This window comes from Erythrolamprus reginae, chromosome 4, assembly GCF_031021105.1.
Source record: "Erythrolamprus reginae isolate rEryReg1 chromosome 4, rEryReg1.hap1, whole genome shotgun sequence".
In the NCBI taxonomy this organism is placed as follows: domain Eukaryota; kingdom Metazoa; phylum Chordata; class Lepidosauria; order Squamata; family Dipsadidae; genus Erythrolamprus; species Erythrolamprus reginae.
This window is the reverse complement of record NC_091953.1, coordinates 78,374,569-78,398,149: the sequence shown is the minus strand read 5'-3', so window position 1 is coordinate 78,398,149 and position 23,581 is coordinate 78,374,569. Positions and strand designations below refer to the sequence as shown.

At 39.9% G+C, this 23,581-nt stretch overlaps 1 protein-coding gene across 11 annotated transcripts in view; it reads right to left on the bottom strand.

Moving 5' to 3' along the window:
• The window catches only part of KLHL15 (kelch like family member 15), a 127,807-nt gene that overhangs the window by 55,998 nt on the left and 48,228 nt on the right, over positions 1 to 23,581 (bottom strand). For 9 of the 11 annotated variants that reach the window (XM_070750686.1, XM_070750681.1, XM_070750682.1 and 6 more), the window contains exon 2: positions 17,354 to 18,065. In XM_070750686.1, the coding sequence (XP_070606787.1) occupies positions 17,354 to 18,058 (705 nt within the window). In that variant the 5' untranslated portion in view covers positions 18,059 to 18,065. Of the gene's footprint in view, positions 1 to 17,353; positions 18,066 to 19,493; positions 19,892 to 23,581 lie in introns of those variants that run through there. The other 2 variants (XM_070750679.1, XM_070750680.1) reach the window with 2 other exon arrangements.

Genomic DNA, 23,581 nt, shown 5'->3' with positions numbered 1-23,581 from the left:
AATACATATATTTATTTTCAAAATGCATCTACCATCTGAAACTAGGCAGATTCTAGGTATTCTAGATAATAGCTTACAGAACTAACCACATAACATGCAATTTAAGTCAATATAATTTAAATAATAGTCCAATCTGGAATTAATGTTAAAAATAATGTTCACTTTACCACATAAACACTTGCTAGTTATAATTTATTTACAATTTATTTATTATTTGGATTTCTATGCTGCCCTTCCCAGTAGACTCAGGGCAGCTTACAAAGTGGGAACAATACAAAAAGCCATATAAGAAACCCAATTAATTAAAACTAATCTAAATTTTATCTAAACCCCCAATTATTAAAAAACAATCACATTCATTTCATCTACACTCATATATATATATATATATATATATATGAGTCTAGATGGAATGAATGAGTGTAGATGGAATGAATATATATTGTTGTGGTTAGCTCTGGCCCAGCTCCTGCCCCAAGGACTGTGGATGTGGGGGAGACATCCACATGCTGCAGGCTTGTTTTGCCCCCGGTGGAATCTGATGATGAAGGCTCCTCTGACCAAGAAGACATGAGTGACAGGGAGGAGGAGAGTGTGGCAGACAGCTCAGAAGGAGATCAGTTATCTAGCTCCTCCTTGGATTCAGAACAAGAGTTAATGATACAGCCACGCATGCGGAGAGCGATGCATAGGCAACAACAACTGAGAGATTATTATCAAAGAAAATGAGGCCACCTGTGGTTGGGCGGGGGGCTGTGGTAATTAGTGAGGCTGCTATAAATAGCAGCCTGTGGGTTTGGCCATTGTGGAGGATTATCTGATCGTTGTGTTTCGTGACTGCTTTACTGACTTTGACCTTTTGTGTGCTGATTTTTCCCCGCTTGGAAACTAAACCAGAGCAAAGTGTGTTTCACTTTGTGAAAGAAGAAGGACTGTGAATTACCTCACAGCTGCAAGCTAAGTATCACAGAACTGATAAGGGACTTGTACAAATTACCAGTTTGTTTGGAGACCAGTGCTCTTTGCTATACCAAAAGAGGGCTTAGTTTAAGTGAATTTTCATTATAAAGAACATTGTTTTGAATTTTCAAACGTGTGTGTCTGAAATTTGTACATGTGAATTTGTGAGAGGAGTGTACCAGAGAGCCCGACAGAACATATATATGACAGAGCAAAGTACTGGTGTTCAACAGCTCCAGGCCTGGTGGCAGAGATGAGTTTTTAAGGACTTACAGAAGGCCAGAACGGGGTGGTGATGCGAATCTCTGGAGGGAGTTGATTCCAAAGGGCCGGGGCTGCCACAGAGAAGGCTCTACCCTTAGGCCCTGCCAGGCGATGTTGCCTAGCTGATGAGACCTGGAGTAGGCCAACTTTGTGGGACCTGACCGGTTGCTGGGATTCATGAGGCAGAAGATGGTCCCATAAATAACCTGGTCCTAAGCCATGTAGGGCTTAATAGGTCACGACCAACACTTTAAATTGCATCCGGAGACCAATCGGTAGCCAATTGTACCCTTAAATCATATTTTCACTTGCTTCTAGAAGTCCATGAGAGTGAGGCCTATCCTTGCATCAGAGTATTTCAAAGTAGACAGATATATAAAGAATACTTCACACTGGGATCCTTCCCACCATAAAACCTGACCCATTTGGTAAAAGGGCAGCAACTGTTAGAGAGAGGTGGTCCTATGTACCTCCCAAACCATGTATGACTTTGTATGTAGCATGAAAATATTTTTTTTAATTGTTCAGAAATAAGTTGGCTAATTTCCCTAATTAAAGAAAACCCGAAAATAAATACTTCAAATACAATTTACTAGCTAAAATAAAAACCCAGAAGTAATCTGATCAACCATTATCGCTTCTACTTCAACAAAATTACTCAGAATTGCCTTGGTCTCTTCAGCCTTGAAAGACGGCGTTAAAGGGGTGACTTGATTGAAGTGTATAAAATCATGCATGGGATAGAAAAGGTGGATAGAGAAAAATTATTTTCTCTATCACACAATACTAGGACAAGGGGGCAATCCCTAAAGCTTATAGGTAAGAAAGTGAGGACAAATCAAGGGAAATATTTCTTCAGCCAGAGGGTCGTTGGTTTATGGAATTCACTTCCAGAAGAGGTCGTGACAGCTGTCAGCCTTGATAGCTTCAAGGCAGGATTAGACAGATTCATGGATACCAAGTGTATCGGTGGTTATTGAAACGGATGTCCATATGCTGCTTCTATGTTGGTTGAGGCAGGCAGGGTTCCCTTGAGTACCACTTGTTGGGGGTCAGGGGAAAGGGAGGGTCTTGCCTTCTCTTTCTGCTCAAGATATCCATGGACAACTAGTGGGCCACTGTGTGACACAGAATGCTGGATTCAATGGGCTTTGGCCTGATTCAGCATGGCTCTTCTTATGTTCTTATGTATAATTCAGGTGGTTATAGGCCACACTGAACATTTTTCTCATTTTCAGTATGACAGATCCCAACATTGATTTGTTTTAGGAATCTTTTAAAGTAACATTTTTATATTGGCCTTCTTCATAATTAATTCCTTCTACCATTTATATATTTAATATACAATACTTTCAATAAATAAGAAAATCAATTTTTCCATATTGTTATATCTATTTGTGCAAGGCCCTAAAAATATGCAACAGAAGAAACTATAGTGCTATGAACATGCCTTTCAAATTATAATTCAGAAGTTACCAGGCCCTAAACTAAAATATAAAAATTATCATATCAGCTAAATGCAAACTTGTATTTTACTCGTTCACTTATGCAGTTCAACATAATAACATAAAATCACCAATATTGAATTCCCTAATACTAATACTAAATTCCCCAAAGCTCTATTTTTATAGAATATTAATGTCTAGTCTAACATTGAGACAAGTTCTCCAATTATATTCTATTACATTAACTTAACATAGTTATTAATTAAGGCCCTGCAAAATTCAGGCAGTCTTCATTCGATTACCACTTGGTCAGAGACCATCTGAAATTATAATGGAACTGAATGTGATTCACAACTGTTCTTCATAGTTGTGGATGTCACACACAACATCCCTTTTGTCATGTGATTATAGGTGTCTTGCAATTACATTCCAGCATCCTATGGTTGCATGATAGTCATTTGTGACCTTTAGCCTCCATCAATAGGAAGCCAAATAATAATCATGACTGTGGGATGCTGTGACCGCATGGAATTCACCTAAAAATGGCAATTAGAACTGTTACAACTGCTGTTATAAGTCAGCACGGTCATATGACGTCACACTTTATGACCATGTCATTTAGTGACAGAGTTGTCAATCCTAATTACCATAGTTTAAAATTAAATATTTCCCGATATAGAAAAGAGAAGTCTCCATTTATTAGCAATTACATGAATGAGAATTATACTCTCTCATTTTCAACCTACATGAATTGGTTTTTAATACAACACACCTTTCTTACTGCAAGAGTGCTTCTCTATCTCATATTTTCTTATTTATCAACATTTGGAGATCACCAACCTAGAAATGTATTTTAGCTGGTAAAGGTTTTTTATAAATTAAATTAAAGAGATTTTGAAATAAACACCTACTTGATATTTCTGACTACATAATTTCAAAAAGAATTTTTACAAGGAAAGCTTAGTTTTAACACTTATCCATCTTTAAGATAGCCTCAAAAATAATTTGTTAAGATGCATCCCTATTGGTCTTCACCATGGAAATGAATTATTTACCAATTAACTTTATTTCATAAATGATTTATATTAAACTTTGAATTATTATAATAAAGTGATAAATGTACAACATGGGCCTTGCTTGAACAGGCTACCTGTTATATTCATAAAACATGAACTATGAACACAAAAGCAAATGAAAAATCAATTTATGTAATAAGTCTTTAAAACAGTTTTGTTTGGTCCACACCAAGTTCTTTTTTTTAATAGTATCTTAAAAAGGAAACATTTCCTCCTCCTATATTTTGCCAATGAAAGTTCTAGAACTTTTAATTTGTCATTACTTGTTTAAAGAATTCTTTATTGTCATTCTAGGTCTAAATGCTACTAGCTATTAGCTTGAACATTATTACCTTATTCATTTTTACCACCCCACTCAAAACATTACCTAACAAATTAGAATAAAAGAGATGGTGCAAAGCATTTTTAAAATAAATGGGCATAGTCCCTGGACAAAAAGTTATTACAGAAAGTCCTTGTGTACTTATGATAATTGGGATCCACAATTCTATTCTTCAGTAATATAGTTCCTAAACAAAACTTCATGTGTCCCTGATGGGGTTATCAACTCACTTCACCACAGTCATTAAGCAAATCACATGTTTTAGCTGAGACATCATGTGATTGGGACTTGCAATTTTACTGCCAAATTCTCTGTTTGTTAGAAGAAAATGTGTACAGATGACAATCATGTGATTGTAGTAAGCTGTGCCAGTTGTCTATCCCATCCCTCGCAAGTGCATGAATCTCAATCATGTGACTGCAGGGATCCTACAAGGGTTGCAAGTGTAAGGACCAACCCGAAATTTTTCAGCACTCTCCTAACATTGAATGTTCACTAAATAGGGCAATCATTAAGTGAGGACTACTTGTAGAAATGAAACTAAGTATATACTGCAGATAGGAAATGAAGGACAACAATATGGATACAAATGAATGCATTAAAAAAATAAAACAGGATACAAAAGAATGAAACAGATATGAATACAGTATTAAAAGTGAATGATGCAATTAGCAAATATATATGGAAAACAAATTAAAGTTCAGCACTTTAATGAATTCAAATATTTGTAACCAATGATTACAGTACACAGCAATCATAATATTTATTTTTAAATATTTATTTTTTAAAAGTCAATAAGAATTATAGTTAAATGTTGGAAAATATATTTATAATACTGTTGGTTGATTACTTATCTTGATCTCCTAGTATGTAATTATTTTATTTTTAGCTCAAAATACATAATCTGAGTTTTGTATGTGTGTGTTTTCTTAACATATAAAGCCAAAAAAATACAGTAATAAAGACTCCCTTTGCTCTAAAATTTGCTTTTAGTATCAACTGCGTCAATGAAGAAATCATATCTTTATCAAAATATACATGGATTTTAGTATGTTAAGTATTTTAACAGGTGCAATAATTTTATAGATATTAAGAGAAAACTGGGCCGTTGACACATCTTTACACTATTATAGGTCACAGTACACTTATATTTCACAAATAACTTCAATTTTACAAATTATATTTGTATATTAGTGGCAGCTAAATAGCAAGTACTGTTTGTTCTCAACTTATGACCACAACTGAGCCCAAAATTTTCTGTTGCTATGTGAGACAGTTGTTAAAAGAATTTTGCTCCAGTTCACAACCTTTCTTGTCACGTTGTTATATGAACCACTGTAGTTGTTAAGTTACTAATACTGCTCTTATCTGGCTTCCCCATTGATTTTGCTTGTCAAAAGGTTGCAAAAGGTAATCACATGACCCCAGGACAATGCAACGATCATAAAATTTAGTCAGTTGCCAAGCATCTGAATTTTGATTGCATGACCATAGGGGTGCGGCAACAATCATGTGAAAAATTGTCATGTCACTACTTTAGTGCCATCATAGCTTCAAATGGTCACTAAACAAACTATTGTAAATCAAGGATTATTTATACAGAATTTATATTTGATCACATGACATTTTAGAAGTTATATGTATTAATCAAAACTGTAAAAAATTATGCATTGATAAAAGATATACTTAAGAGTTTGTTTTAATAAAATATATTACAGGAATATGGAAGCTTACAGCTCTTTAGCTATGCTTGCTTATAAACTCCAGCAACTCTTTCAACAGTTCAGATATGCTAATACTTCTGAAGTCAAAGGCCAGCAATCCCTTAAAAGTCATGATTTCTCCACATAGTACATCTATATATACTAAAACTTTCAATCTCTGAATATCTCCCTGAACTTTAAGAGCTTTTCTAGTGAAGAGAGTACATTAGAAGCTCGATCACTGTTGAGGGGATTGAGGAATTTGGTAAGGAAATATCTCTGAAATAGTGACCCAGTAGATTATAAATAGTCTGCCACCTTTTAAAATTAACCACATATTATTCTAGTCATCAAAAGGTACAGGGATGAACAAAAAATTGAACACCTTGAAAAATCATCAAAATATCTTTTAATATGGTGTTGGTCCATCTTTTGCGGAAAATACAGCCTCAATTCTCCGAGGTATTGATTCATACAAATGAACCGTTGTACCTACCTGAACGGTCTTCTCGATGCACTGGAAAGAGAGTCCAGTATGGGTAATTCTCCAATCCTATTGGTAGAGACTGAGTTTAAATTAAAATGTTAATTAGGCACCGCCCCTTGCCTACCCCCAAGAGCTCAGTTTTAAAAAACGAAGTCAGTATAATCCAACACAACTTTATTGAATTAAACACAGAACTTAAACAACTAGAATTCTGAACCCAGCTTCCCTGAATCAAGCAACTGCTGGGTGAGTCTGGACTCTCCTTCCAGTGCATCGAGAAGACCGTTCAGGTAGGTACAACGATTCTTCTCCACTGCATCTGGAAGGAGAGTCCAGTATGGGATATACCCAAGTTCTAGTTCAAAGGGTGGGAAAGTGCAGATTCAGGAATTAACTGGAGCGGAACAAACTCTCTGCAAAACCCTTCTCCCAAATGAAGCTTCAGCCGAAGCATAAGAGTCCAGTTTATAGTGTCGGATAAATGTAGATGGTGCAGCCCAGGTTGCTGCCCGGCATATATCCTCAGCCGAAGCCTGTGTCATCCAGGCCGCTGGTGTGGCTGCGCTGCGGGTGGAGTGTGCAGTGATCCCTTGAGGGGGAGTCTGAGCAGCTGCCTTCTACGCCTCCGCAATACACTCCTGAATCCAGCGGCTGATGGACTTGGGAGATATTCCAAGACCCAATTTTGGCTGTGAGAAGGAGATAAATAACGTTTCAGATTTCCTGAATGAATCTGTCCTTCTAATATAAATCTTAACAGCTCTCCTGACGTCCAATTTTTGCCATCTGAGTTCCTGTGGATGGCTCCTGTGCAAGCAAACGTCAAGCAACACAAGCTCCTGTTTCCTATGAAACAGTGAATTGATCTTAGGTATAAAGACTGGATCTAGTCGTAGAACAAGCCTGTCTGGATGAAATATGCAAAGATCTGGACGTATTGACAGTGCTGATAAGTCCAACACTCGTCGAGCCGATGTTATCGCAACTAGGAAGGCCGTTTTAATAGAAAGAAGCCTAACTGAAATTGTCCTCATGGGTTCAAATGGAAGACCTATCAGAGCTTTCAGCACTAGTGATAGATCCCAAGTTGGGAATCTATGAATTGTCGGAGAATGTTTGTTCACAGCACCTCTGAGGAAATCCTTTATCCAAGGATGAAAGGCTAAGGACCGATATTCCTCTGACCGAATAATGGTTGCAAGTGCCGCTACCTGTCTCTTAAGGGTATTCGGAGCTAGGCCCCGCTCAAGACCTGCTTGTAGGAATTCAAGCACCGGAATCACCAAAGCTGTTTCCGTATTTGTCTTTTTCTCCTTGCAGAATTTGCAGAAAGCCGACCATGTCACCTGATATAACCTTGAGGTGGATGGTCGATGGGCTGCTTGCATTGTTGATATGATGCTGTCAGGTAGCTGATGTTCCTTCAGTCTGCTCCGTTCAAATGCCAAACAGCTAATTGGAGCCATTGGGGGTCTGGGTGATTGACTGACCCCCTGGCTGAGGGATCCTCCATGGAGGAGAGATCGAAAGAGACACTAGATCTGAAAACCACGGTAGACATGGCCAGTATAGTGCCACTAGAAGCACTTCTGCCTTCTCTTGTAGGATCTTGTCGACTACTCTCTGCAGGAGGTTCGTTGGTAGGCATATAGGAGGCCCTGTGGCCAACTTGAGAGCAGGGCATTGATTCCCTCTGCCCTGGGTGATGGGTAGCGGGAGTAGAATCTGGGAAGCTGCGCATTGATGTGGGTTGCAAACAGATCCACCAGTGGTGTGCCGAAGCGTTGTGTGATCTTCTGGAACAACTGTGGGTCCAACCTCCATTCCATCGGGTCCAGAGTGGTTCTGCTCAGCCAATCGGCTTGAGTGTTGTCGACACTGGCGATGTGCTCTGCAGACAAGGAGGCCAGGTTTATCTCGGCCCAATTGAAAAGAGCCGTGGTCTCCTGCATGAGGCGTCGCGACCTCGTGCCCCCGATGGTTGCAACATTGTCCATCAGGACCAGTATGTGCTTGCCCTGAATGAATGATGTGAAGTGCTGGAGTGCCAGGAACACCGCTCTGAGCTCGAGAAAGTTTATATTTACCGGGTTGAGGTCCTCCTTGGACCAAATTCCCTGCGTGAAGTGAAGTCCGATATGCGCTCCCCAATCCGACAGACTGGCATCTGTAGTCAGGGTGACGTGATCGTGGGTTGGGTCCGAAACGACGACTCTCATAGCAAGACTGGTGACATCCACCAAGCTAGAGAATCCCTGACTTCCCGTGGCAATCGAACATGTTTGTTTGAATGACTTACTCTTGCCCTCTGGGCAGGGAGTAGAAACCACTGAAGTGTTCGGATGTGGTGCCTGGCCCATGGGATGATCCCTATGCAGGAAACTAAGGTCCCTAGGACCTTGGACAACAAAACTAGGTAAGTCCGCTGTTGCCGTTGAAGAGAAGAAATGAGGGATAAGACATTCTTTTGTCTGTCCGGTGCGAGGTACACTGTGCTTGATGTCGTGTTTATGATCGAGCCCAGGTGTAGAAGTGTCGTAGACAGGATCAGTTGGCTCTTTGGCACGTTGATAGTGAAACCACGTTCTGTCAACAAGGTCCTCATTGTCAAGGCGAGATCCTGCTGCGCTTGTGTCTGGGAATTGGACAAAATTATTATATCGTCCAAGTAGGCTATCAGACGGACCGATTGCGCGCGCAGATTCGCTGTTAGGATGTCTAGAAGTTTTGTGAAGGTTCATGGGGCTGACGAGAGACCAAATGGCATGGCCCTGTACTTGTAGTGTGCCCCTTCTATGTAAAATCGTAGAAACCTTCGATGAGGATAAAACGGCACATGGAGATAAGCCTCCTTCAAGTCCAGAGATGTCAAAAGGTCCTGCAGCTGTATCGCCGTCAAGATTGTTTGCAGGGAGTGCATCCTGAACCTTCTGTAAAGAATATACAGATTTAGCTGTTTTAGGTTCAGGATTAAACGGCATCCTCCCGAGGACTTTGGCACAGTGAAAATCAATGAATAGAACCCCGTTCCCTCGGCATGATGTGGGACCGGTTCTATGGCTTGAATGTCCAGGAGGTGGGTTATTTCCTGGAATAATTCTGCCCTTTTGCGAGGATTCCGTGGTGTCGGGCATCGAAGGAAGTGGTTGGGTGGGGGCTGTATGAAGTCCAACCGCAGTCCTTGGGACACCGTGGCTACTGCCCATTTGTCTGATGATGTGACATGCCAGAAGGTACTGTAAAGGTGGAGTTTCCCTCCTATAGGCTGCCCAATGGCTAAGTCATTTGGGGCGTTTGAAGCCCTTCTGGTTGGTGCCTCTGAATGGGCATCTAGCCTGCTGGTAGCCCCTTGCCCTGTCCTGGAAGGTGGTACGGTCGTTCCTGAAAGACGAATTCTGGTTGAAACGGCCCTGTGAGTACAACCTCGGGAATTGGCCTGACCCTGAGGAAGCGTCCCAACGAAAGGGCTGATGTCGGGTGTAGGGAGTAGTCCGGCGGTCCTGCCGTCTGTTTGACTTGGGGAGTATCTTGCGCTTGTATATGCCTTTCCACCTCCTTAAGAGTTGAGGAGGATGGGCCCTGTGAGGACTTGGGTTTAGATCTTCCCTTGTCCCTGGACTTGGGAGCTGGCACTGAGGGGGTAGTTTGTTCCCCACTAACGATTGATTGATCCACGGTACTCACAGAGTGAATAACTTCATAGAGAAACGTATCTAAAGCCGAGAGTTAGAGCTGTTACACCGAAGCTTCTCTGGCAATAACCACAAAATGGCTCCGAGTCCTCTTTTGAGACGCACCTGCTTCACCCCACCCCCTCGGGCGTTATTTCGCGCCCTTCTACTTACTGAAGGAAGAGGGAGGGGGGTTTTCTCGCCAACCACTCAAAATGGCGGACGCGGTAATTACTTCCAAAATGGCAGCCGCTATATAACAGGGGCGGTAATGTGCGTCGCCCCCTTCGATCCTTGCCTGGCTATCAGGGAACCTGAGGCCCCCGAGCCATTGATGACAGCGGCGACCACGGCGGTATCATTCTCCCCTTGATTCTGGGGACCGCCGATCATATGGGAGGTGTGATTTTGTTTGGCACAAGTGCTCGTGCGCGCTCCTTAGACTCAGATAGCCCGGTAATGTGATGGCGGCGGCTTGGATCTCTTTGCCACCGAACATATGGGCGCCGCATTTTCTCTCTCCTCGCTTTGTTACTGCAGGCGGGTGTCGGGGGGTCACCAAAGCCTTGCCAACTAGCGTTGTATTGCGCTCCGTTGAAATCCTTCTTCGGAGGATTGACCTCCTCAGCCTCCCAGTGGGGGGGACGGACCCCCCCACCTTCGGCTGCAGCCTGGTTTGGCCGCTGAGGCCAGTGACCTGAGGCTGGCTCCCCTTGGTAAAACTGTACCCTCTGAGGGAAGAGGTTTCCCAGGGAAAAACGATGGGGGTGGTGCCCGCGGAGGGCAGAGACCCCTTCCTTGCTGTAGCAGCATCTGAAAGACAAGAAAAAACATCAGAAGAAAACAGGTTAGTCAATAATTATACTTATTTTTCTAAGCTAAACTCGTGAGTCTCTCTTCAAGGACTGAGTTTTTAAAACTGAGCTCTTTGGGGCAGGCAAGGGGCGGTGCCTAATTAACATGTTAATTTAAACTCAGTCTCTACCAATAGGATTGGAGAATTACCCATACTGGACTCTCCTTTCAAATGCAGTGGAGAATGTGAATTGTTTCCAAAGGAATTTTAGCCCATTCTTCAGTTAAAGCACCTTCCAAGTTCTTTTAGAGAGGATGGTGGTGGAAATCGAATTCTTAGTAAAATCGACCATAAATGCCCACTAATGTTGAGGTCTAGTGATTGTGGTGGCCAGATGAGATACTGAATTTCATTAGAATGTTCCTCGTGCCGTTCTTTAACAATTCTTGCTCTATGGATTGGTGCACTATCATTTTGAATGATGGCATCTCCCTCTGGAAACAGTTCTTGAACCATAGGATGAATTTGGTTGGGCAAAATTCCTAAATACTGTAGTGATGGCCGTTAATTCTTCCATGAAGGAAAATCATTGGCCTGGCGGATTTCCAAGAAATAGCACCCCAGATCATCACTGAACCCCCGCCATGTTTGACGGTTGGGAGAAGGCAGTCTGGATGAAATTATTCTTTTGGCTGTCTCCAAACGTAAACATAGCCGGAGGTCGGAAAAGGGGTAAATGATGATTCGTCAGGGAAAGTCACATTTTGCCACTGATCGAGTGACCATTTCTGGTGGTTTCTACACCACTCTAAACGCTTTGAAACATTTGTCTTTGACAGCAGAGGTTTTCTAATTGCAGCTGTTCCATGGAATCCAGATTTGTGAAGCTCCCTTCGAAGAGTTTTTGTGGAAACTGGGTTCTGTACGTGTCTATTGAGCTCTGCAGTGATTTTAGGACCTGTGGTCTTGCGATCCGCTCTAACAATTCGCTTTAGAGTCTGACGGTCTCTCTCGGACAACTTCGACTTTCAATCAGACCTGTGCTTGGCTGACGACGTTTTCCCTTCTCTTTCAAAAGCAGTCATTACTTTTGAGACATTACCTCTTGAAACACCAAACATTTGGGCATTTTCTGCTACACTAGCACTTGCCATTCGAGCACCAACAATTTGGCCTCTTTGAAAGTCTGAGAGGTCTGCCATTTCTAGAAGGTTATAACCAATTTTCCTCTGTAAAAAAAAAGGTAGTTTAAAAAAACATCAAATAACAGAATTTAAAAAAAACATTAACATGTTCAACATTATGATGCCCAAGAGTCGGTGTTTCCATTTTTTTGTCCACCCCGATTCACATATTCCAAGGCAAGATTTTCCAACCCACACTGACAGGTTGAGATTGTCAAAAAGTGGAATTTTAGATAACATAGCAGTACATGAACAATTTCTTCAGAGTTATTTTCCTCCCATTATACTGTTGGGGATTTTTTTAAATTTAGAAATTATGGAAGGGCTGTTATTTATGTAATCATGTTTACGGATCAGGAGAATGTAAGGTACCCTATCCAAGGAGGACATTATATTGCTTACAAACTACACATGCTTCTGATGCATAAGTAAGCATAGAAGATTAAAAAAGTAAAGGAGTCCCTGAGGATTTTACTCTGCTAGTCATTGCTGACTGTGTGTGTGTGTGTGTGTGTGTGTGTGTGTGTTCTTATCTGTGCTTCAAGGCTTTTAAATCAGTACTGTCCAAAGAAATTTCCGTGATTCCCACTGAAATGGGTACCTATTTATCTACCTGCATTTACATGCTTTCGAACTGATAGGTTGGCAGGAGGTCGGTTGAGAATGGGAGCTCACCCTATTGCTTAGTGCTTAGGACTCCAACCTGAAAACTTCCGGTTTGGTGTTACTGCATTACAGTCGTAGGAAGTGAGGCTCTATGAACTTAGGTTGAACTCTTCTTGATGAGGGCTAAAAAGGGGCGGCAAAGAAAAGAGGGATACCTTGCAGATCGCAGAGAGTCACAACTTTCCTGCTTGATCCAAGGCTTACTCTCCTATCCAACAATGAAGGAGAGGTGGCCATTATGTCCATCATGAAACTGGATCAATCGAATAAAGAAATGTGCTGAACCAGTGTTTGAACAGTAGTCTGGTGAGATGATTTTCAACTTCTTAACTAGAGATTAAACCCCAAAGAAAAGAAACCAAGGAAAGATATCTCTTCTAAACATTATAAGCGGCAAAAAAAACCTTGGACAAAAATCATAGAGAAAGAAAATGAATTTTAGGAAAGGATATCATTTTTAAAATAAAGGAATATTGGATTTGAATATTTGATTGGCACACTTTGAAAGGGCATTTTAAAATGCTGGAAATATTGGGACTGAATCTTGGAAAAAGTGAAAGAAATTATTTGAAGGGAACAGTTTATATTGGGTGCAATGCTGAAATCCTAGGCAAGGATGTTGTCTACTGGTGAAAGAAAGAAAATATAGTATATTTTTACAAAGCTGATAAATCCTTGAGATTAATCTGGAATACAGAGTGAAGATAAACATCTGGAGACTGTTTTCTGCTGCATATTGTTTCATAATTATTCTTCTGGAATGAGGAGGGAAAGTTTCTGAATTTTGAAGATTGCCAAGCAGATGGTTCACAAATACTTGAAACTATCATTGAAGTCAAAGAGTTGGTTATGTGATTGATGAAGACTAGGAAAAATCTGGAAGGGGCAAATTGACTGGGGGAGGATTATAAAGAACTACAAATATTGGGCATTTTGAGAAATGATTTGGGGACTGAGCAAAAAGCTGTAATATTAGCTTATTGATACCACTGACAACTAAAAATTTGGGATTTTTATAGATTTGTGTATATTTCTTAGAACTACAGTGGAACCCCGACATAAGAGCTGCTCTACTTAAGAGCAACTCGAGATAAGAGCTGGGAGGGGAGAGATATTTTTGTTCTACTTACAAGCCCAAATTCGAGATACAAGCGCCAAGGAGCTGTCTCCTGAAGCCAAACGCTAACTTCCGCGTTCGGCTTCAGGAGACAGCTGCGAAGCGGCGCGCGTGTTTTAAAAGGTTGCAGCCGGCCTGGGGGGCTCGGGGGGGTGCTTGCAGCTTTCTTTCTTGCTCTTTTTCTTTCTCTCTTTTACCTTCCCTTCCTCTATTTCTTCTTTTCTTTCTCCTTCCCACCTTCTTCCCTCCCTCCCTCCCTTCACTCATTCCTCTCTTACTCTCCCCTTTCATAAGTTTCCTTGCTTCCTTCCTGTTCCTGTCCCTTCCCCCTTTCTTTCTTTCTTTCTTTCTTGCTCTTTTTCTTTCTCTCTTTTACCTTCCCTTCCTCTATTTCTTCTTTTCTTTCTCCTTCCCACCTTCTTCCCTCCCTCCCTCCCTTCACTCATTCCTCTCTTACTCTCCCCTTTCATAAGTTTCCTTGCTTCCTTCCTCTGTTCCTGTCCCTTCCCCCTTTCTTTCTTGCTCTTTTTCTTTCTCTCTTTTACCTTCCCTTCCTCTATTTCTTCTTTTCTTTCTCCTTCCCACCTTCTTCCCTCCCTCCCTCCCTTCACTCATTCCTCTCTTACTCTCCTCCCTCCCTTCACTCATTCCTCTCTTACTCTCCCCTTTCATAAGTTTCCTTGCTTCCTTCCTCTGTTCCTGTCCCTTCCCTCTTTCCTTCCTTCCTTCCCACCCTCCGTCCATTCATTCACCCATTCCTCTCTTGATCGCTTAAAGCCGGTCCCTGGTGCAAAAAGGGTTGGGGACCTCTGTCCTACAGGATTGGGTGGCAGAGAAGTTGAACATATGTAAATTTAAAAGTTTAAGAAAGTTTACAAGTTAAGTGAAAGAAACTTCATTATTCATTTATATGTACATGTACATTTCTTCATTAAAAACATGTCTTTCTGCATAATTTAGACTAACTTTGTGAGTTTTTTGAGGGCTGGAACCAATTAAAATTATTTACATTAATTCCTATGGGGAAAAGTCGTTCGAGATAAGAGCTGCTTGACTTAAGAGCCCAGGTCCGGAACGAATTAAACTCGTATCTCGAGGTACCACTGTATTAAAGTAAGACAAAATAATTCAACAAGAAAGCATAATGCAAGAAGAAATATTATTGATGTTGCAAAGCATATATGACAAAGAACCACAGGGTGATAAAGGACCAGGTGCATGATACTTACTTATTTATTTATTGGATTTGTATGCCGCCCCTCTCCAAGGACTCGGATATATATATATTAGATTAGAAAATGTGCAGAAGTGACAATGGAAAATGACCATGAAACTCAGGAAATAGAGGAGAAAATAGAAACAGTAGAGGAAAGGGAAGAGGGCATAAAATAACAAACGAAGCCAAAAAATAAGGACAAGTTAGAATTAATTACAAGGGAGGAACTAGACCAAGCTGACAATATACTTAGAGACTCAAAAACAGAATTAGATAGGCAGAAAGATATCCCTGAAGTGAGGATAGGCGCTGATAGACATAGTGAATATCAGGCGGCAAGAGAGAGAGAGGCAGAGATAGAGAGAACATTTAGACAAAATAAGAATGATATATGGAGAAATAAAGCATTAAAGGAGGTGTATGAAAAGCAAGCCAAAAAAATCAATAAGAATTGGCACATTGAAGCAAAAAAGAGATGATGGGTAGAAGCAGAATATGCACCAATATAAAATGTGTGCTACTTGGGTTTAGGTTAGAGGTAGGAATTAGGAAGAGGGGAATATTATTATGCATTTTCTTATATACTGTAATGTTTAAGATTATAGGCAGAGGAAAGGATCAGAAGATGAAAGATGATTGTATTATACAAATTAAAATAACATCACTAAGGTTACCTTGGCTATTAGCATTGAATAATAAAATATTGATAAAAACAATGAGGGATTATATATATGGTGGAGTAAATATTATGTTAACACTTTGATTGTAATACATATATTGTTATGACAATGACATATGCTAATATAGTTTTAAAAATTATAAGAATTGAAATATTAAAAGGGATAAAATAAGATGGAAATAGAACACCTATGAATATAAGATTTGTATTAAGATATGAAATAGGCAGAAACTGGAATGGGGGGAAATAGCACACTATTATTATGAATATTTTTATATAAGATGTCAAAATTAGTATTCAGATGAAAGATTAGAAGTTGAATGATGATTGTATTATGTACAATATTATCATAATGGTGTGAGCATGATCAATGTAAGGATATCAAAATTGTCAATTTTATTATCATTTGGTATCAAAATGAATGATTCCCAGAAGCCACACTAATCATATATTTACTACTTATATATACTTAAAAATAAAAAACCCTTTATAATAATAATAATAAAAAAGGACTCAAACCTGGGCTGCTGACTTTCCAGCCAAGCCCAGGGTCTTAACCACTGAATCTCTGTGCCACCCAAGCACAGAAAACCCATTATTTAATTACATAAAGAGGAAATTCTTATAGTTGGCCTAATTTAATTTTTTGTATTTAATTTGCTTAAGGAACATTACATAAGATGTACAGACCTTACTTTCTTTGTTGCTTCACCCTTATTCATATTAATAGGAAAGTGAACACAAGAACAAGGGGGCACAACCTGAGGTTAGTTGGGGGAAAGATTAGAAGTAACGTGCGAAAATATTATTTTACTGAAAGAGTTGTAGATGCTTGGAAAAAATTTCCAGCAGATGTGGTTGGTAAATCCACAGTAACTGAATTTAAACACGCCTGGTATAAACATATATCCATCCTAAAATAAAATACAGGAAATAGTTTAAGGGCAGACTAGATGGACCATGAGGTCTTTTTCAATCTACTATGTTTCTATTTGGTTATTTTTCTTTAATATTTTCTGTCCTGACCTTTCCATTTTAAAGAGTCTTTCTAAACTCAAAATTCTTAAAGTCATATGTTAATCAGTAAACCTGGTCAGTAAACCAGTTCCTAATAGTTTCAAGTTATTTCTTATACTCCAACAACCATAGCCTCAAAGATCTCTATCAACCTCAATGTAGAGAACATTTACCATAATGCCCACTCCTCTGCCATATCTCACATTTCTTTTTATAAAGTCGAAAGAAAAACATTGTTTCGTCTTACGAACTTTTCACCTTACGAACCTCGTCCCGGAACCAATTAAGTTCGTAAGACAAGGTATCACTGTACTATGTACTCCCATTGAGCTCCTGTATAAATGGGATATATATCAGATCAAGTTCAACATAAATGCTGAGATTCTTTTTCTAGCACTCTCTTATATTTTTAAATACATGAGACTTCCACAACTGTGCCATGTCAATACACAAACCACAGATTTCACTGATTATTATAGTCTTGTATGCTTTTCACTACTGAATGATTTTCATTTTGATTGATAATCAGAAAACTTGTAAACCTACCTGTTTTCTGGTTGTAAATTCTTTTAGCTTGTAACTGGAAAACTTTGCTTTAAGTTAAAACGACACTCATTTCAGAGATGATTTCAAGGTTCCATTTTCTAAAACACTTACATTTCCCCTTCAACAAATTTTGGGAATTTTACCTATGAATAGCATGCTGCCCTAAACACATGAATACTATCTACTGCTTTCAAATGCACAAACCTTTTCAAAAACACTGGATGGTGTCATCAAACAAAACCTGATATTCTGAATGATGGTGTCAGTATGTCTCCAGCGTCTTCTATCGTGCCGCAGCCAAGTCTGAACAGCCTCATAGAGTTCTATCTCTGGGAATCTGCTCAGATGATCGTTATCCAAATAAGTCATAAGCTTTTCAAAACTAAGACAGGACAAAAAATCAGGTCTGGCCATGAGAGGCACAAAATTTTCTAACAAAAAGGAATCCAGTTTTTCTCTTACTCCTTCAATGTTTACACCAAAGTCATCTAAAAGTCTCATAATTTCTGCACAGTTTTCCAAACATATTTTTGCTAAAAGAAAGGAGCAGCAGAACTTCACCACTTCAATAAGTTGAACATACATGGCAGCCTGCAGGATCTCATGAACAGTGCTCATGCTCAGTTCAATAGTTCCATAGTACATGAACTGGAGAACATGGCTGAAGCCTGTTGCTGTCAGTCCTTTTAAGTGGATTTTGTCCTGATCTCGTTCCCTCATATCAGCAGTAAACATAATCCTGAAGTAATCACTTTGGGTGGCAAGAAGTGCTTTATGAGCTTGAAATTGGTGATCCTCAATAACAAGAGTGACATCAAGCAGTAATCCCTCCTCATACAGTGTTCGGAACCCAGCTGAGACGCTGGTGTCATGGATGGAGGAACTAAACCCTTCCACGTCCCCTGCCATGAATCACCTGGAAAAATGTAAACAAAGAAAACTTTAGAATTTCATGAAATTCTTGAAGATTGGAAACCTTAATATTTAAATCATTGCCTCATTTTTAAATTTTGAATAATTGGCATCTTATACAACAACAGTCAGTATAGAAAATCTTGCTTTAGTAATCATAACAATCAGTAAAAGATTTGCTTAAATATTCTTTTAAACTCTTTATATCTAACTTTCATTCTATGCATATTAATTATAATTCTGTTTCTTGGAACTTAAGTTTAAATTACAAAGTGTTAAATTTGAACAGACCAGCCTTATTTGCAAATGAAGGGATGATAGAGTAAAACATGCTACATTTAGTTATATATATATATATACACACACACACACACACACACACATATATACATACATATATATATATATATATATTTGAGTCATTCTTGACTAATGACGATTGGTTATATGCGTCCAAGCAGTTTTCTCGACAAGATTTTTAAAGCTTTTTAAAATTTATGTCACACAAATACATTTATACCAATTTAAGATCACCCTAAACTTGTGTAAAGTTGAACAGCATCAGTCATAATGGAAAAAGATAAAAACGATTAACATAGCACAAAAACCAACAGTCAAGCCTTACAAAATACTGAGATCATGTAAAGTCCACAGTATTTCAGATGCTAAAGTGGATAAAGAACTAGACAAATGCCATCTCTACTGCAATTAATAATATGCTCATTTTAGAGAAGATTCAGCAATGTGAAATAATCAACTGTGTTTTATAATCCCAATTTTTAAAACATTTTGGAAATGGAATACATTACAGCTAAAATTACTAACTTTCCTTTCCCTTTAGTATTTCCAAATATAAAGAATTTGTTTGCAATTTATATTCTCCGCTATTCTACGTAAATCAGATAGAACAGGGGTCTGCAATCTTAAACACCCAAGAGTCATTTGGATCCACTTCCTACAGAAAACACCAGGAGCCACAAAACCTGGGTGGGCATGGCCAACTTGATGTCATTCCCACCCAGCCAAGCCTATCCAGGTTTTATGGCTGCCAGTGTTTTCTTTCCATGGGAAACAAGTATCTCTGTGTGCGTGTGATGCTTTCTTTGTCTCTCTCTGTCTCTGTTTGTGTTCCCTCTTGAACCATTTTTAAAAACAGATAAGGGTTAGATTGGGCGGGTGTTGCTGATGTTCTTTCTTTTTCTTTGGGTACTTTTTACTGTATGATTAAAATCAAGAGTTATTTCAGATTCCAGATAAATGAAGCTCTTTCATCCCCCTGCTATGGCTCTCTGTCAACTGAACCCACCACTGGCTGCCCCTGCCCTTCTCCTCCCAGTCACTCCTCAACAGGCCTGAGAAGGTAAGGGATTCAATGGGGAAATGGAGACTTGCTCCATATTCCAGAGTGGGAGCAAAGTGCCCCTGCACTTACCTCACTCTTGCTGGTGCTTCTTCCGGCCCTTGTTGGTGCCACACACACCTCAGTTGCTTAGGGAGACCCGTAACTTGCTCTCTACTTGTAATGGGCTCCAGGAGGGGATGCCGTCTCCTCCATTGTGAAGCAGAATAAATTTAACTGTGCTCTGCAAGGTTCTGTGAAAACAGGAGGCAGGCCATAGAGGCAGTGAGAGCAGCGGCACTGGCTACTGCTCATGTGGTTGCAAACTTGATGATGCATTTGCAGACCTATAAATTGCTCAGGGTCGCAAAAACGTCTACTTCCAGGAGTCTCAAGATGTTTGTCATCTCCTGGAAGAGGGCCGGATGCAGGCTCTATTCAGCATGGTTTACCGAGGACTGGCTGAGCCAATTGGTTTGCATATTGACAACACTCAAAATGTGGTCCATCCAAAGGGAGAAAATATGTTGTCCCCCACAAAGGACCAATTGACGGGTTTCTGTCACTGTGACTTGGACCGTGTGCCTTCCCTGGTGATTCACATGCATCTTGGCCCCAATATTGTCGGTCATCACCAACACATGATGGCCATCCACCAAGGAGCTGAAATGGCAAAGGACTAGAGATATTGCTCGAAGTTAGACAAGTTAACACTTGGGCAGGATATAGAATAGGGGAATTAGAAATGAAAACAAATTTATTTGCAGATGATGCAATAATTATATTGACCCAGACCCCGATGGAGATGATTAAAGGTATAACAAATATTTTACAAGAGTTTAAACAGGAATCGGGACTGTCGGTTAATATGGAAAAATCAGAGATTATGTGTTTAAATACAGGTCCGAGAGAACAGATAGAAATCAGGAAAGAATCAGGGTTGAAATTAGGACTTAAAAAAATAAAATACTTGGGAATTTGGTTATTGAAAAGGCCAGTGAAAATTGAAGAGATGAATTATAGATTAATATGGAGGAAAATGTTGAAACAGATGAGGAGCTGGAAAGAGAAAAAGCTAAGGAGACTCTCTAAAATAAGAGCTTTAAAAATGATGATAGCTCCCAAAATGATGTACCTATTTCAGGTGCTGTCGGGGGGACTATCGGCATGTAAGATTAAACAGTGGGACAAAAAACTAAATTATTGGATTGAAGAAGATAAGAGACCAAGAATAAGGAAAAAGTGGTTAATTGCGAACGAAAGAGGGGGGATGGGGAGTTCCTTGTTTGGAGCTGTATAGGGAAGCCTTTCAAATGGAAAGGTTAATGGAGTTGCAATTATGTGAAAATAAATGGGTGAAATTGGAAAAAACAGATAAACGGGATGAAGAATAGAGAATTAATCTTTAGAAAGTGGAACAGGAGCGACTTAGGTAAATTAATAGGCCCCATGAAAGGGACTATGGAAATTTGGAAAAAATGTCAGGGGAAAATAGGATTATATAAATCTAAACTGTCATCGCTTTATGTAATAAATAGAGATAATGAAACGAACTTAAATAGGGTTATAGGAGAGTTGAAGGGAAGAGGGATAACTAAGATAGAACAGTTATATGAGAAGGATGGCAGGCCAAGTAGAAACCGTATAGAATGGTGGTTAAGTAAGGGAAGGTGGCTACAAATAAATGCAATATGTAAATATCTTAACGAAAGGGAGAATAAAGAAGTACTATTGAGGGAGGAGACAGGGTTAGAGAAAATAATAAGAGAAAAAAGTGAGGGCATAAAGGGGCAAGCATCCAATATATATAAATTGCTAGTGCAGTCAGATGGGGATATGATTGAAGGATTGACTAAATGGTGGCAAAATGAGATACAAGTAGAGGTACAAGAGATGGAAAATATAGTAGAAAATATAAGGAAAATTAAAAATACAAGAGTTAGGGAAATGAGAAGGAAAATATTACATAAGTGGTATTTTACTCCCGTTCAACTCGCACACTTTCAGCAGAATGTCAGGGGGAATTGTTGGCATGGGTGTCAAGACAAAGGAGTGTTTATGCATATGTTTTGGGAATGCCCGATAGTGCAGGAATTTTGGCAAAAAGTGAAAGAGGATATCAATAGAATGCTAAATATACAATGGACAATCACTAAGGAAATGGCAGTACTAGTAAAAAGCAATGTGATGGGAGAATTTAGAGAAATAAAAAAGCAGCAATAGAAAGCGCTCAGGCAGTAATAGTTTTGGGTTGGAAGGATGCGACAAAATGGACAATGTAAAATTGGTATAGGTACATGGTGGACCATATTCAATATGAAATTATGGATAAAAGGATAAATTCGGATAATGAAACTGAGCTGGGACAACTGATGGGATGGTGGGACAAGGTAAGACAATATATGACGAGCAGAATCTGAGACCAAGCTACAAGAAATAAATTGGAATCACTCTATAATATGTAAATAGATATATTGCTCTTGGGTCAAGTGGACTATACAAGAAACACCCCCGATTTGGTGGTGGGGAATGTGTGTGTGTCTGAGTGGTGGGCACAATTCACTATGCACTGTTTTATGTTGTGTGATATTAACATTTGTTAAAAAAAAAATTATATTAAAAAAAAAAGAGATATTGCTCGAAGTCCCAGTGTATATATGATATGATTGCAGTCCTGCCCAGTCCACTAACCTTTGACCATCTGAGAGACAATATAGACACCCCAACCCATCAAACTTGCATCGGCTGTCAGGATCATCTGATATGGCTCCCAAAACAGATTGCCTTTGGAAAGAGCCTGAGATCCCACCAGATTAAGAATGTGATGACAGTCGATGGTAGATGCACCCTGGCCAGAGAAGTGCCCTGCTGGACCTCTGAAAAGGCAAGAGAAACGATTTGAGGTCTCAAGAGTGAATACGAACTTGGGGACAATGGCAAAGATGGGCACCATTTTGTCCAGTAACTTGGCTAATAGGGATATCTGTGCCAACCTATCTTTCTGAATGGTGGCAACCAGTTGTTCAATACTAGCCTGACAGTAGGGGGAGAGCTACACCCTACCCTGCACCGAGTCAATTATAGCCCCTAGATGAAAGCCCTATACTGAAAACGAGTTCCAGTGAACTGGAATCTCAGAAATGGTCTATGATGCAGGACAATAAGCACATGTAAATATGCCTCTGTAAGTCAATGGAAGAGAGGAAGTCGCCCTCCTTAATGCCCTCTAAGACAGTGGAAAGAGGAAACATTTTAAATCATTTATAGATGATGTAATAGTTAAGTTGTTTCAGATCGAGAACTGCTCTCCATCCCCCCAAGGTTTTGGGATAACAAATATGATTGAGTACAATCCCTGTCCACGTTGATCCTCAGAGACGGCCTCAATATTATGCCGCACGAATCCCAGTGACCGGTTAGGTCCCACAGAGTTGGCCTTCTCCGGATCCCGTCGACGAAAAAATGTCATCTGGCGGGACCCAGGGGAAGAGCCTTCGCTGTGGGGGCCCTGACCCTCTGGAATCAACTCCCCCCCGGGTATTAGGACTGCCCCCACCCTCCTTGCCTTTTGTAAACTGCTCAAAACCCACCTCCGTCGTCAGGCATGGGGAAATTGATTCCCCTGGGCCGTTCCCGCTTTGTGTATGGTATGCATGAGATGCATGATTGTCTTTTATATTAAGTGTTTATATTAAGTGTTTTTAAGTATTGGATTTGTACTGTTTCTTGTTGTGAGCTGCTCCGAATCTGCGGAGAGGGGCGGCATACAAATCTAATAAATAAATAAATAAATAAATAAACAAACAAACAAACAAACAAACAGCATGGATATCGAGAAAATGCTGAATAGCTGTCTCCATGTGGATCCTCTTGGCTTGGACTCTAGAGACCGGACAGCGGAGACAAAACCTCGGAGAAACAGAGCAGAATTCAACAGAGAGACCCAAATGGTTTCTCAAACCCAAGCATCGGAAGTGAACTTCTCCTATTGGTCCTCAATCAACTGGTCTCAAATGGGGTGCTCGGGGATGTTATCACTGAGGGTGCTGTTAAGGAGTGTGCAGAACCCTTGAGTTATCAAGGACATACACAGCGGAAACATGGGTTTCCAAGCAGATATCAAGGAAATATGAGTAATCATTCAGTCATACAAGACAGATACATTAAAGTGTATAAAATAG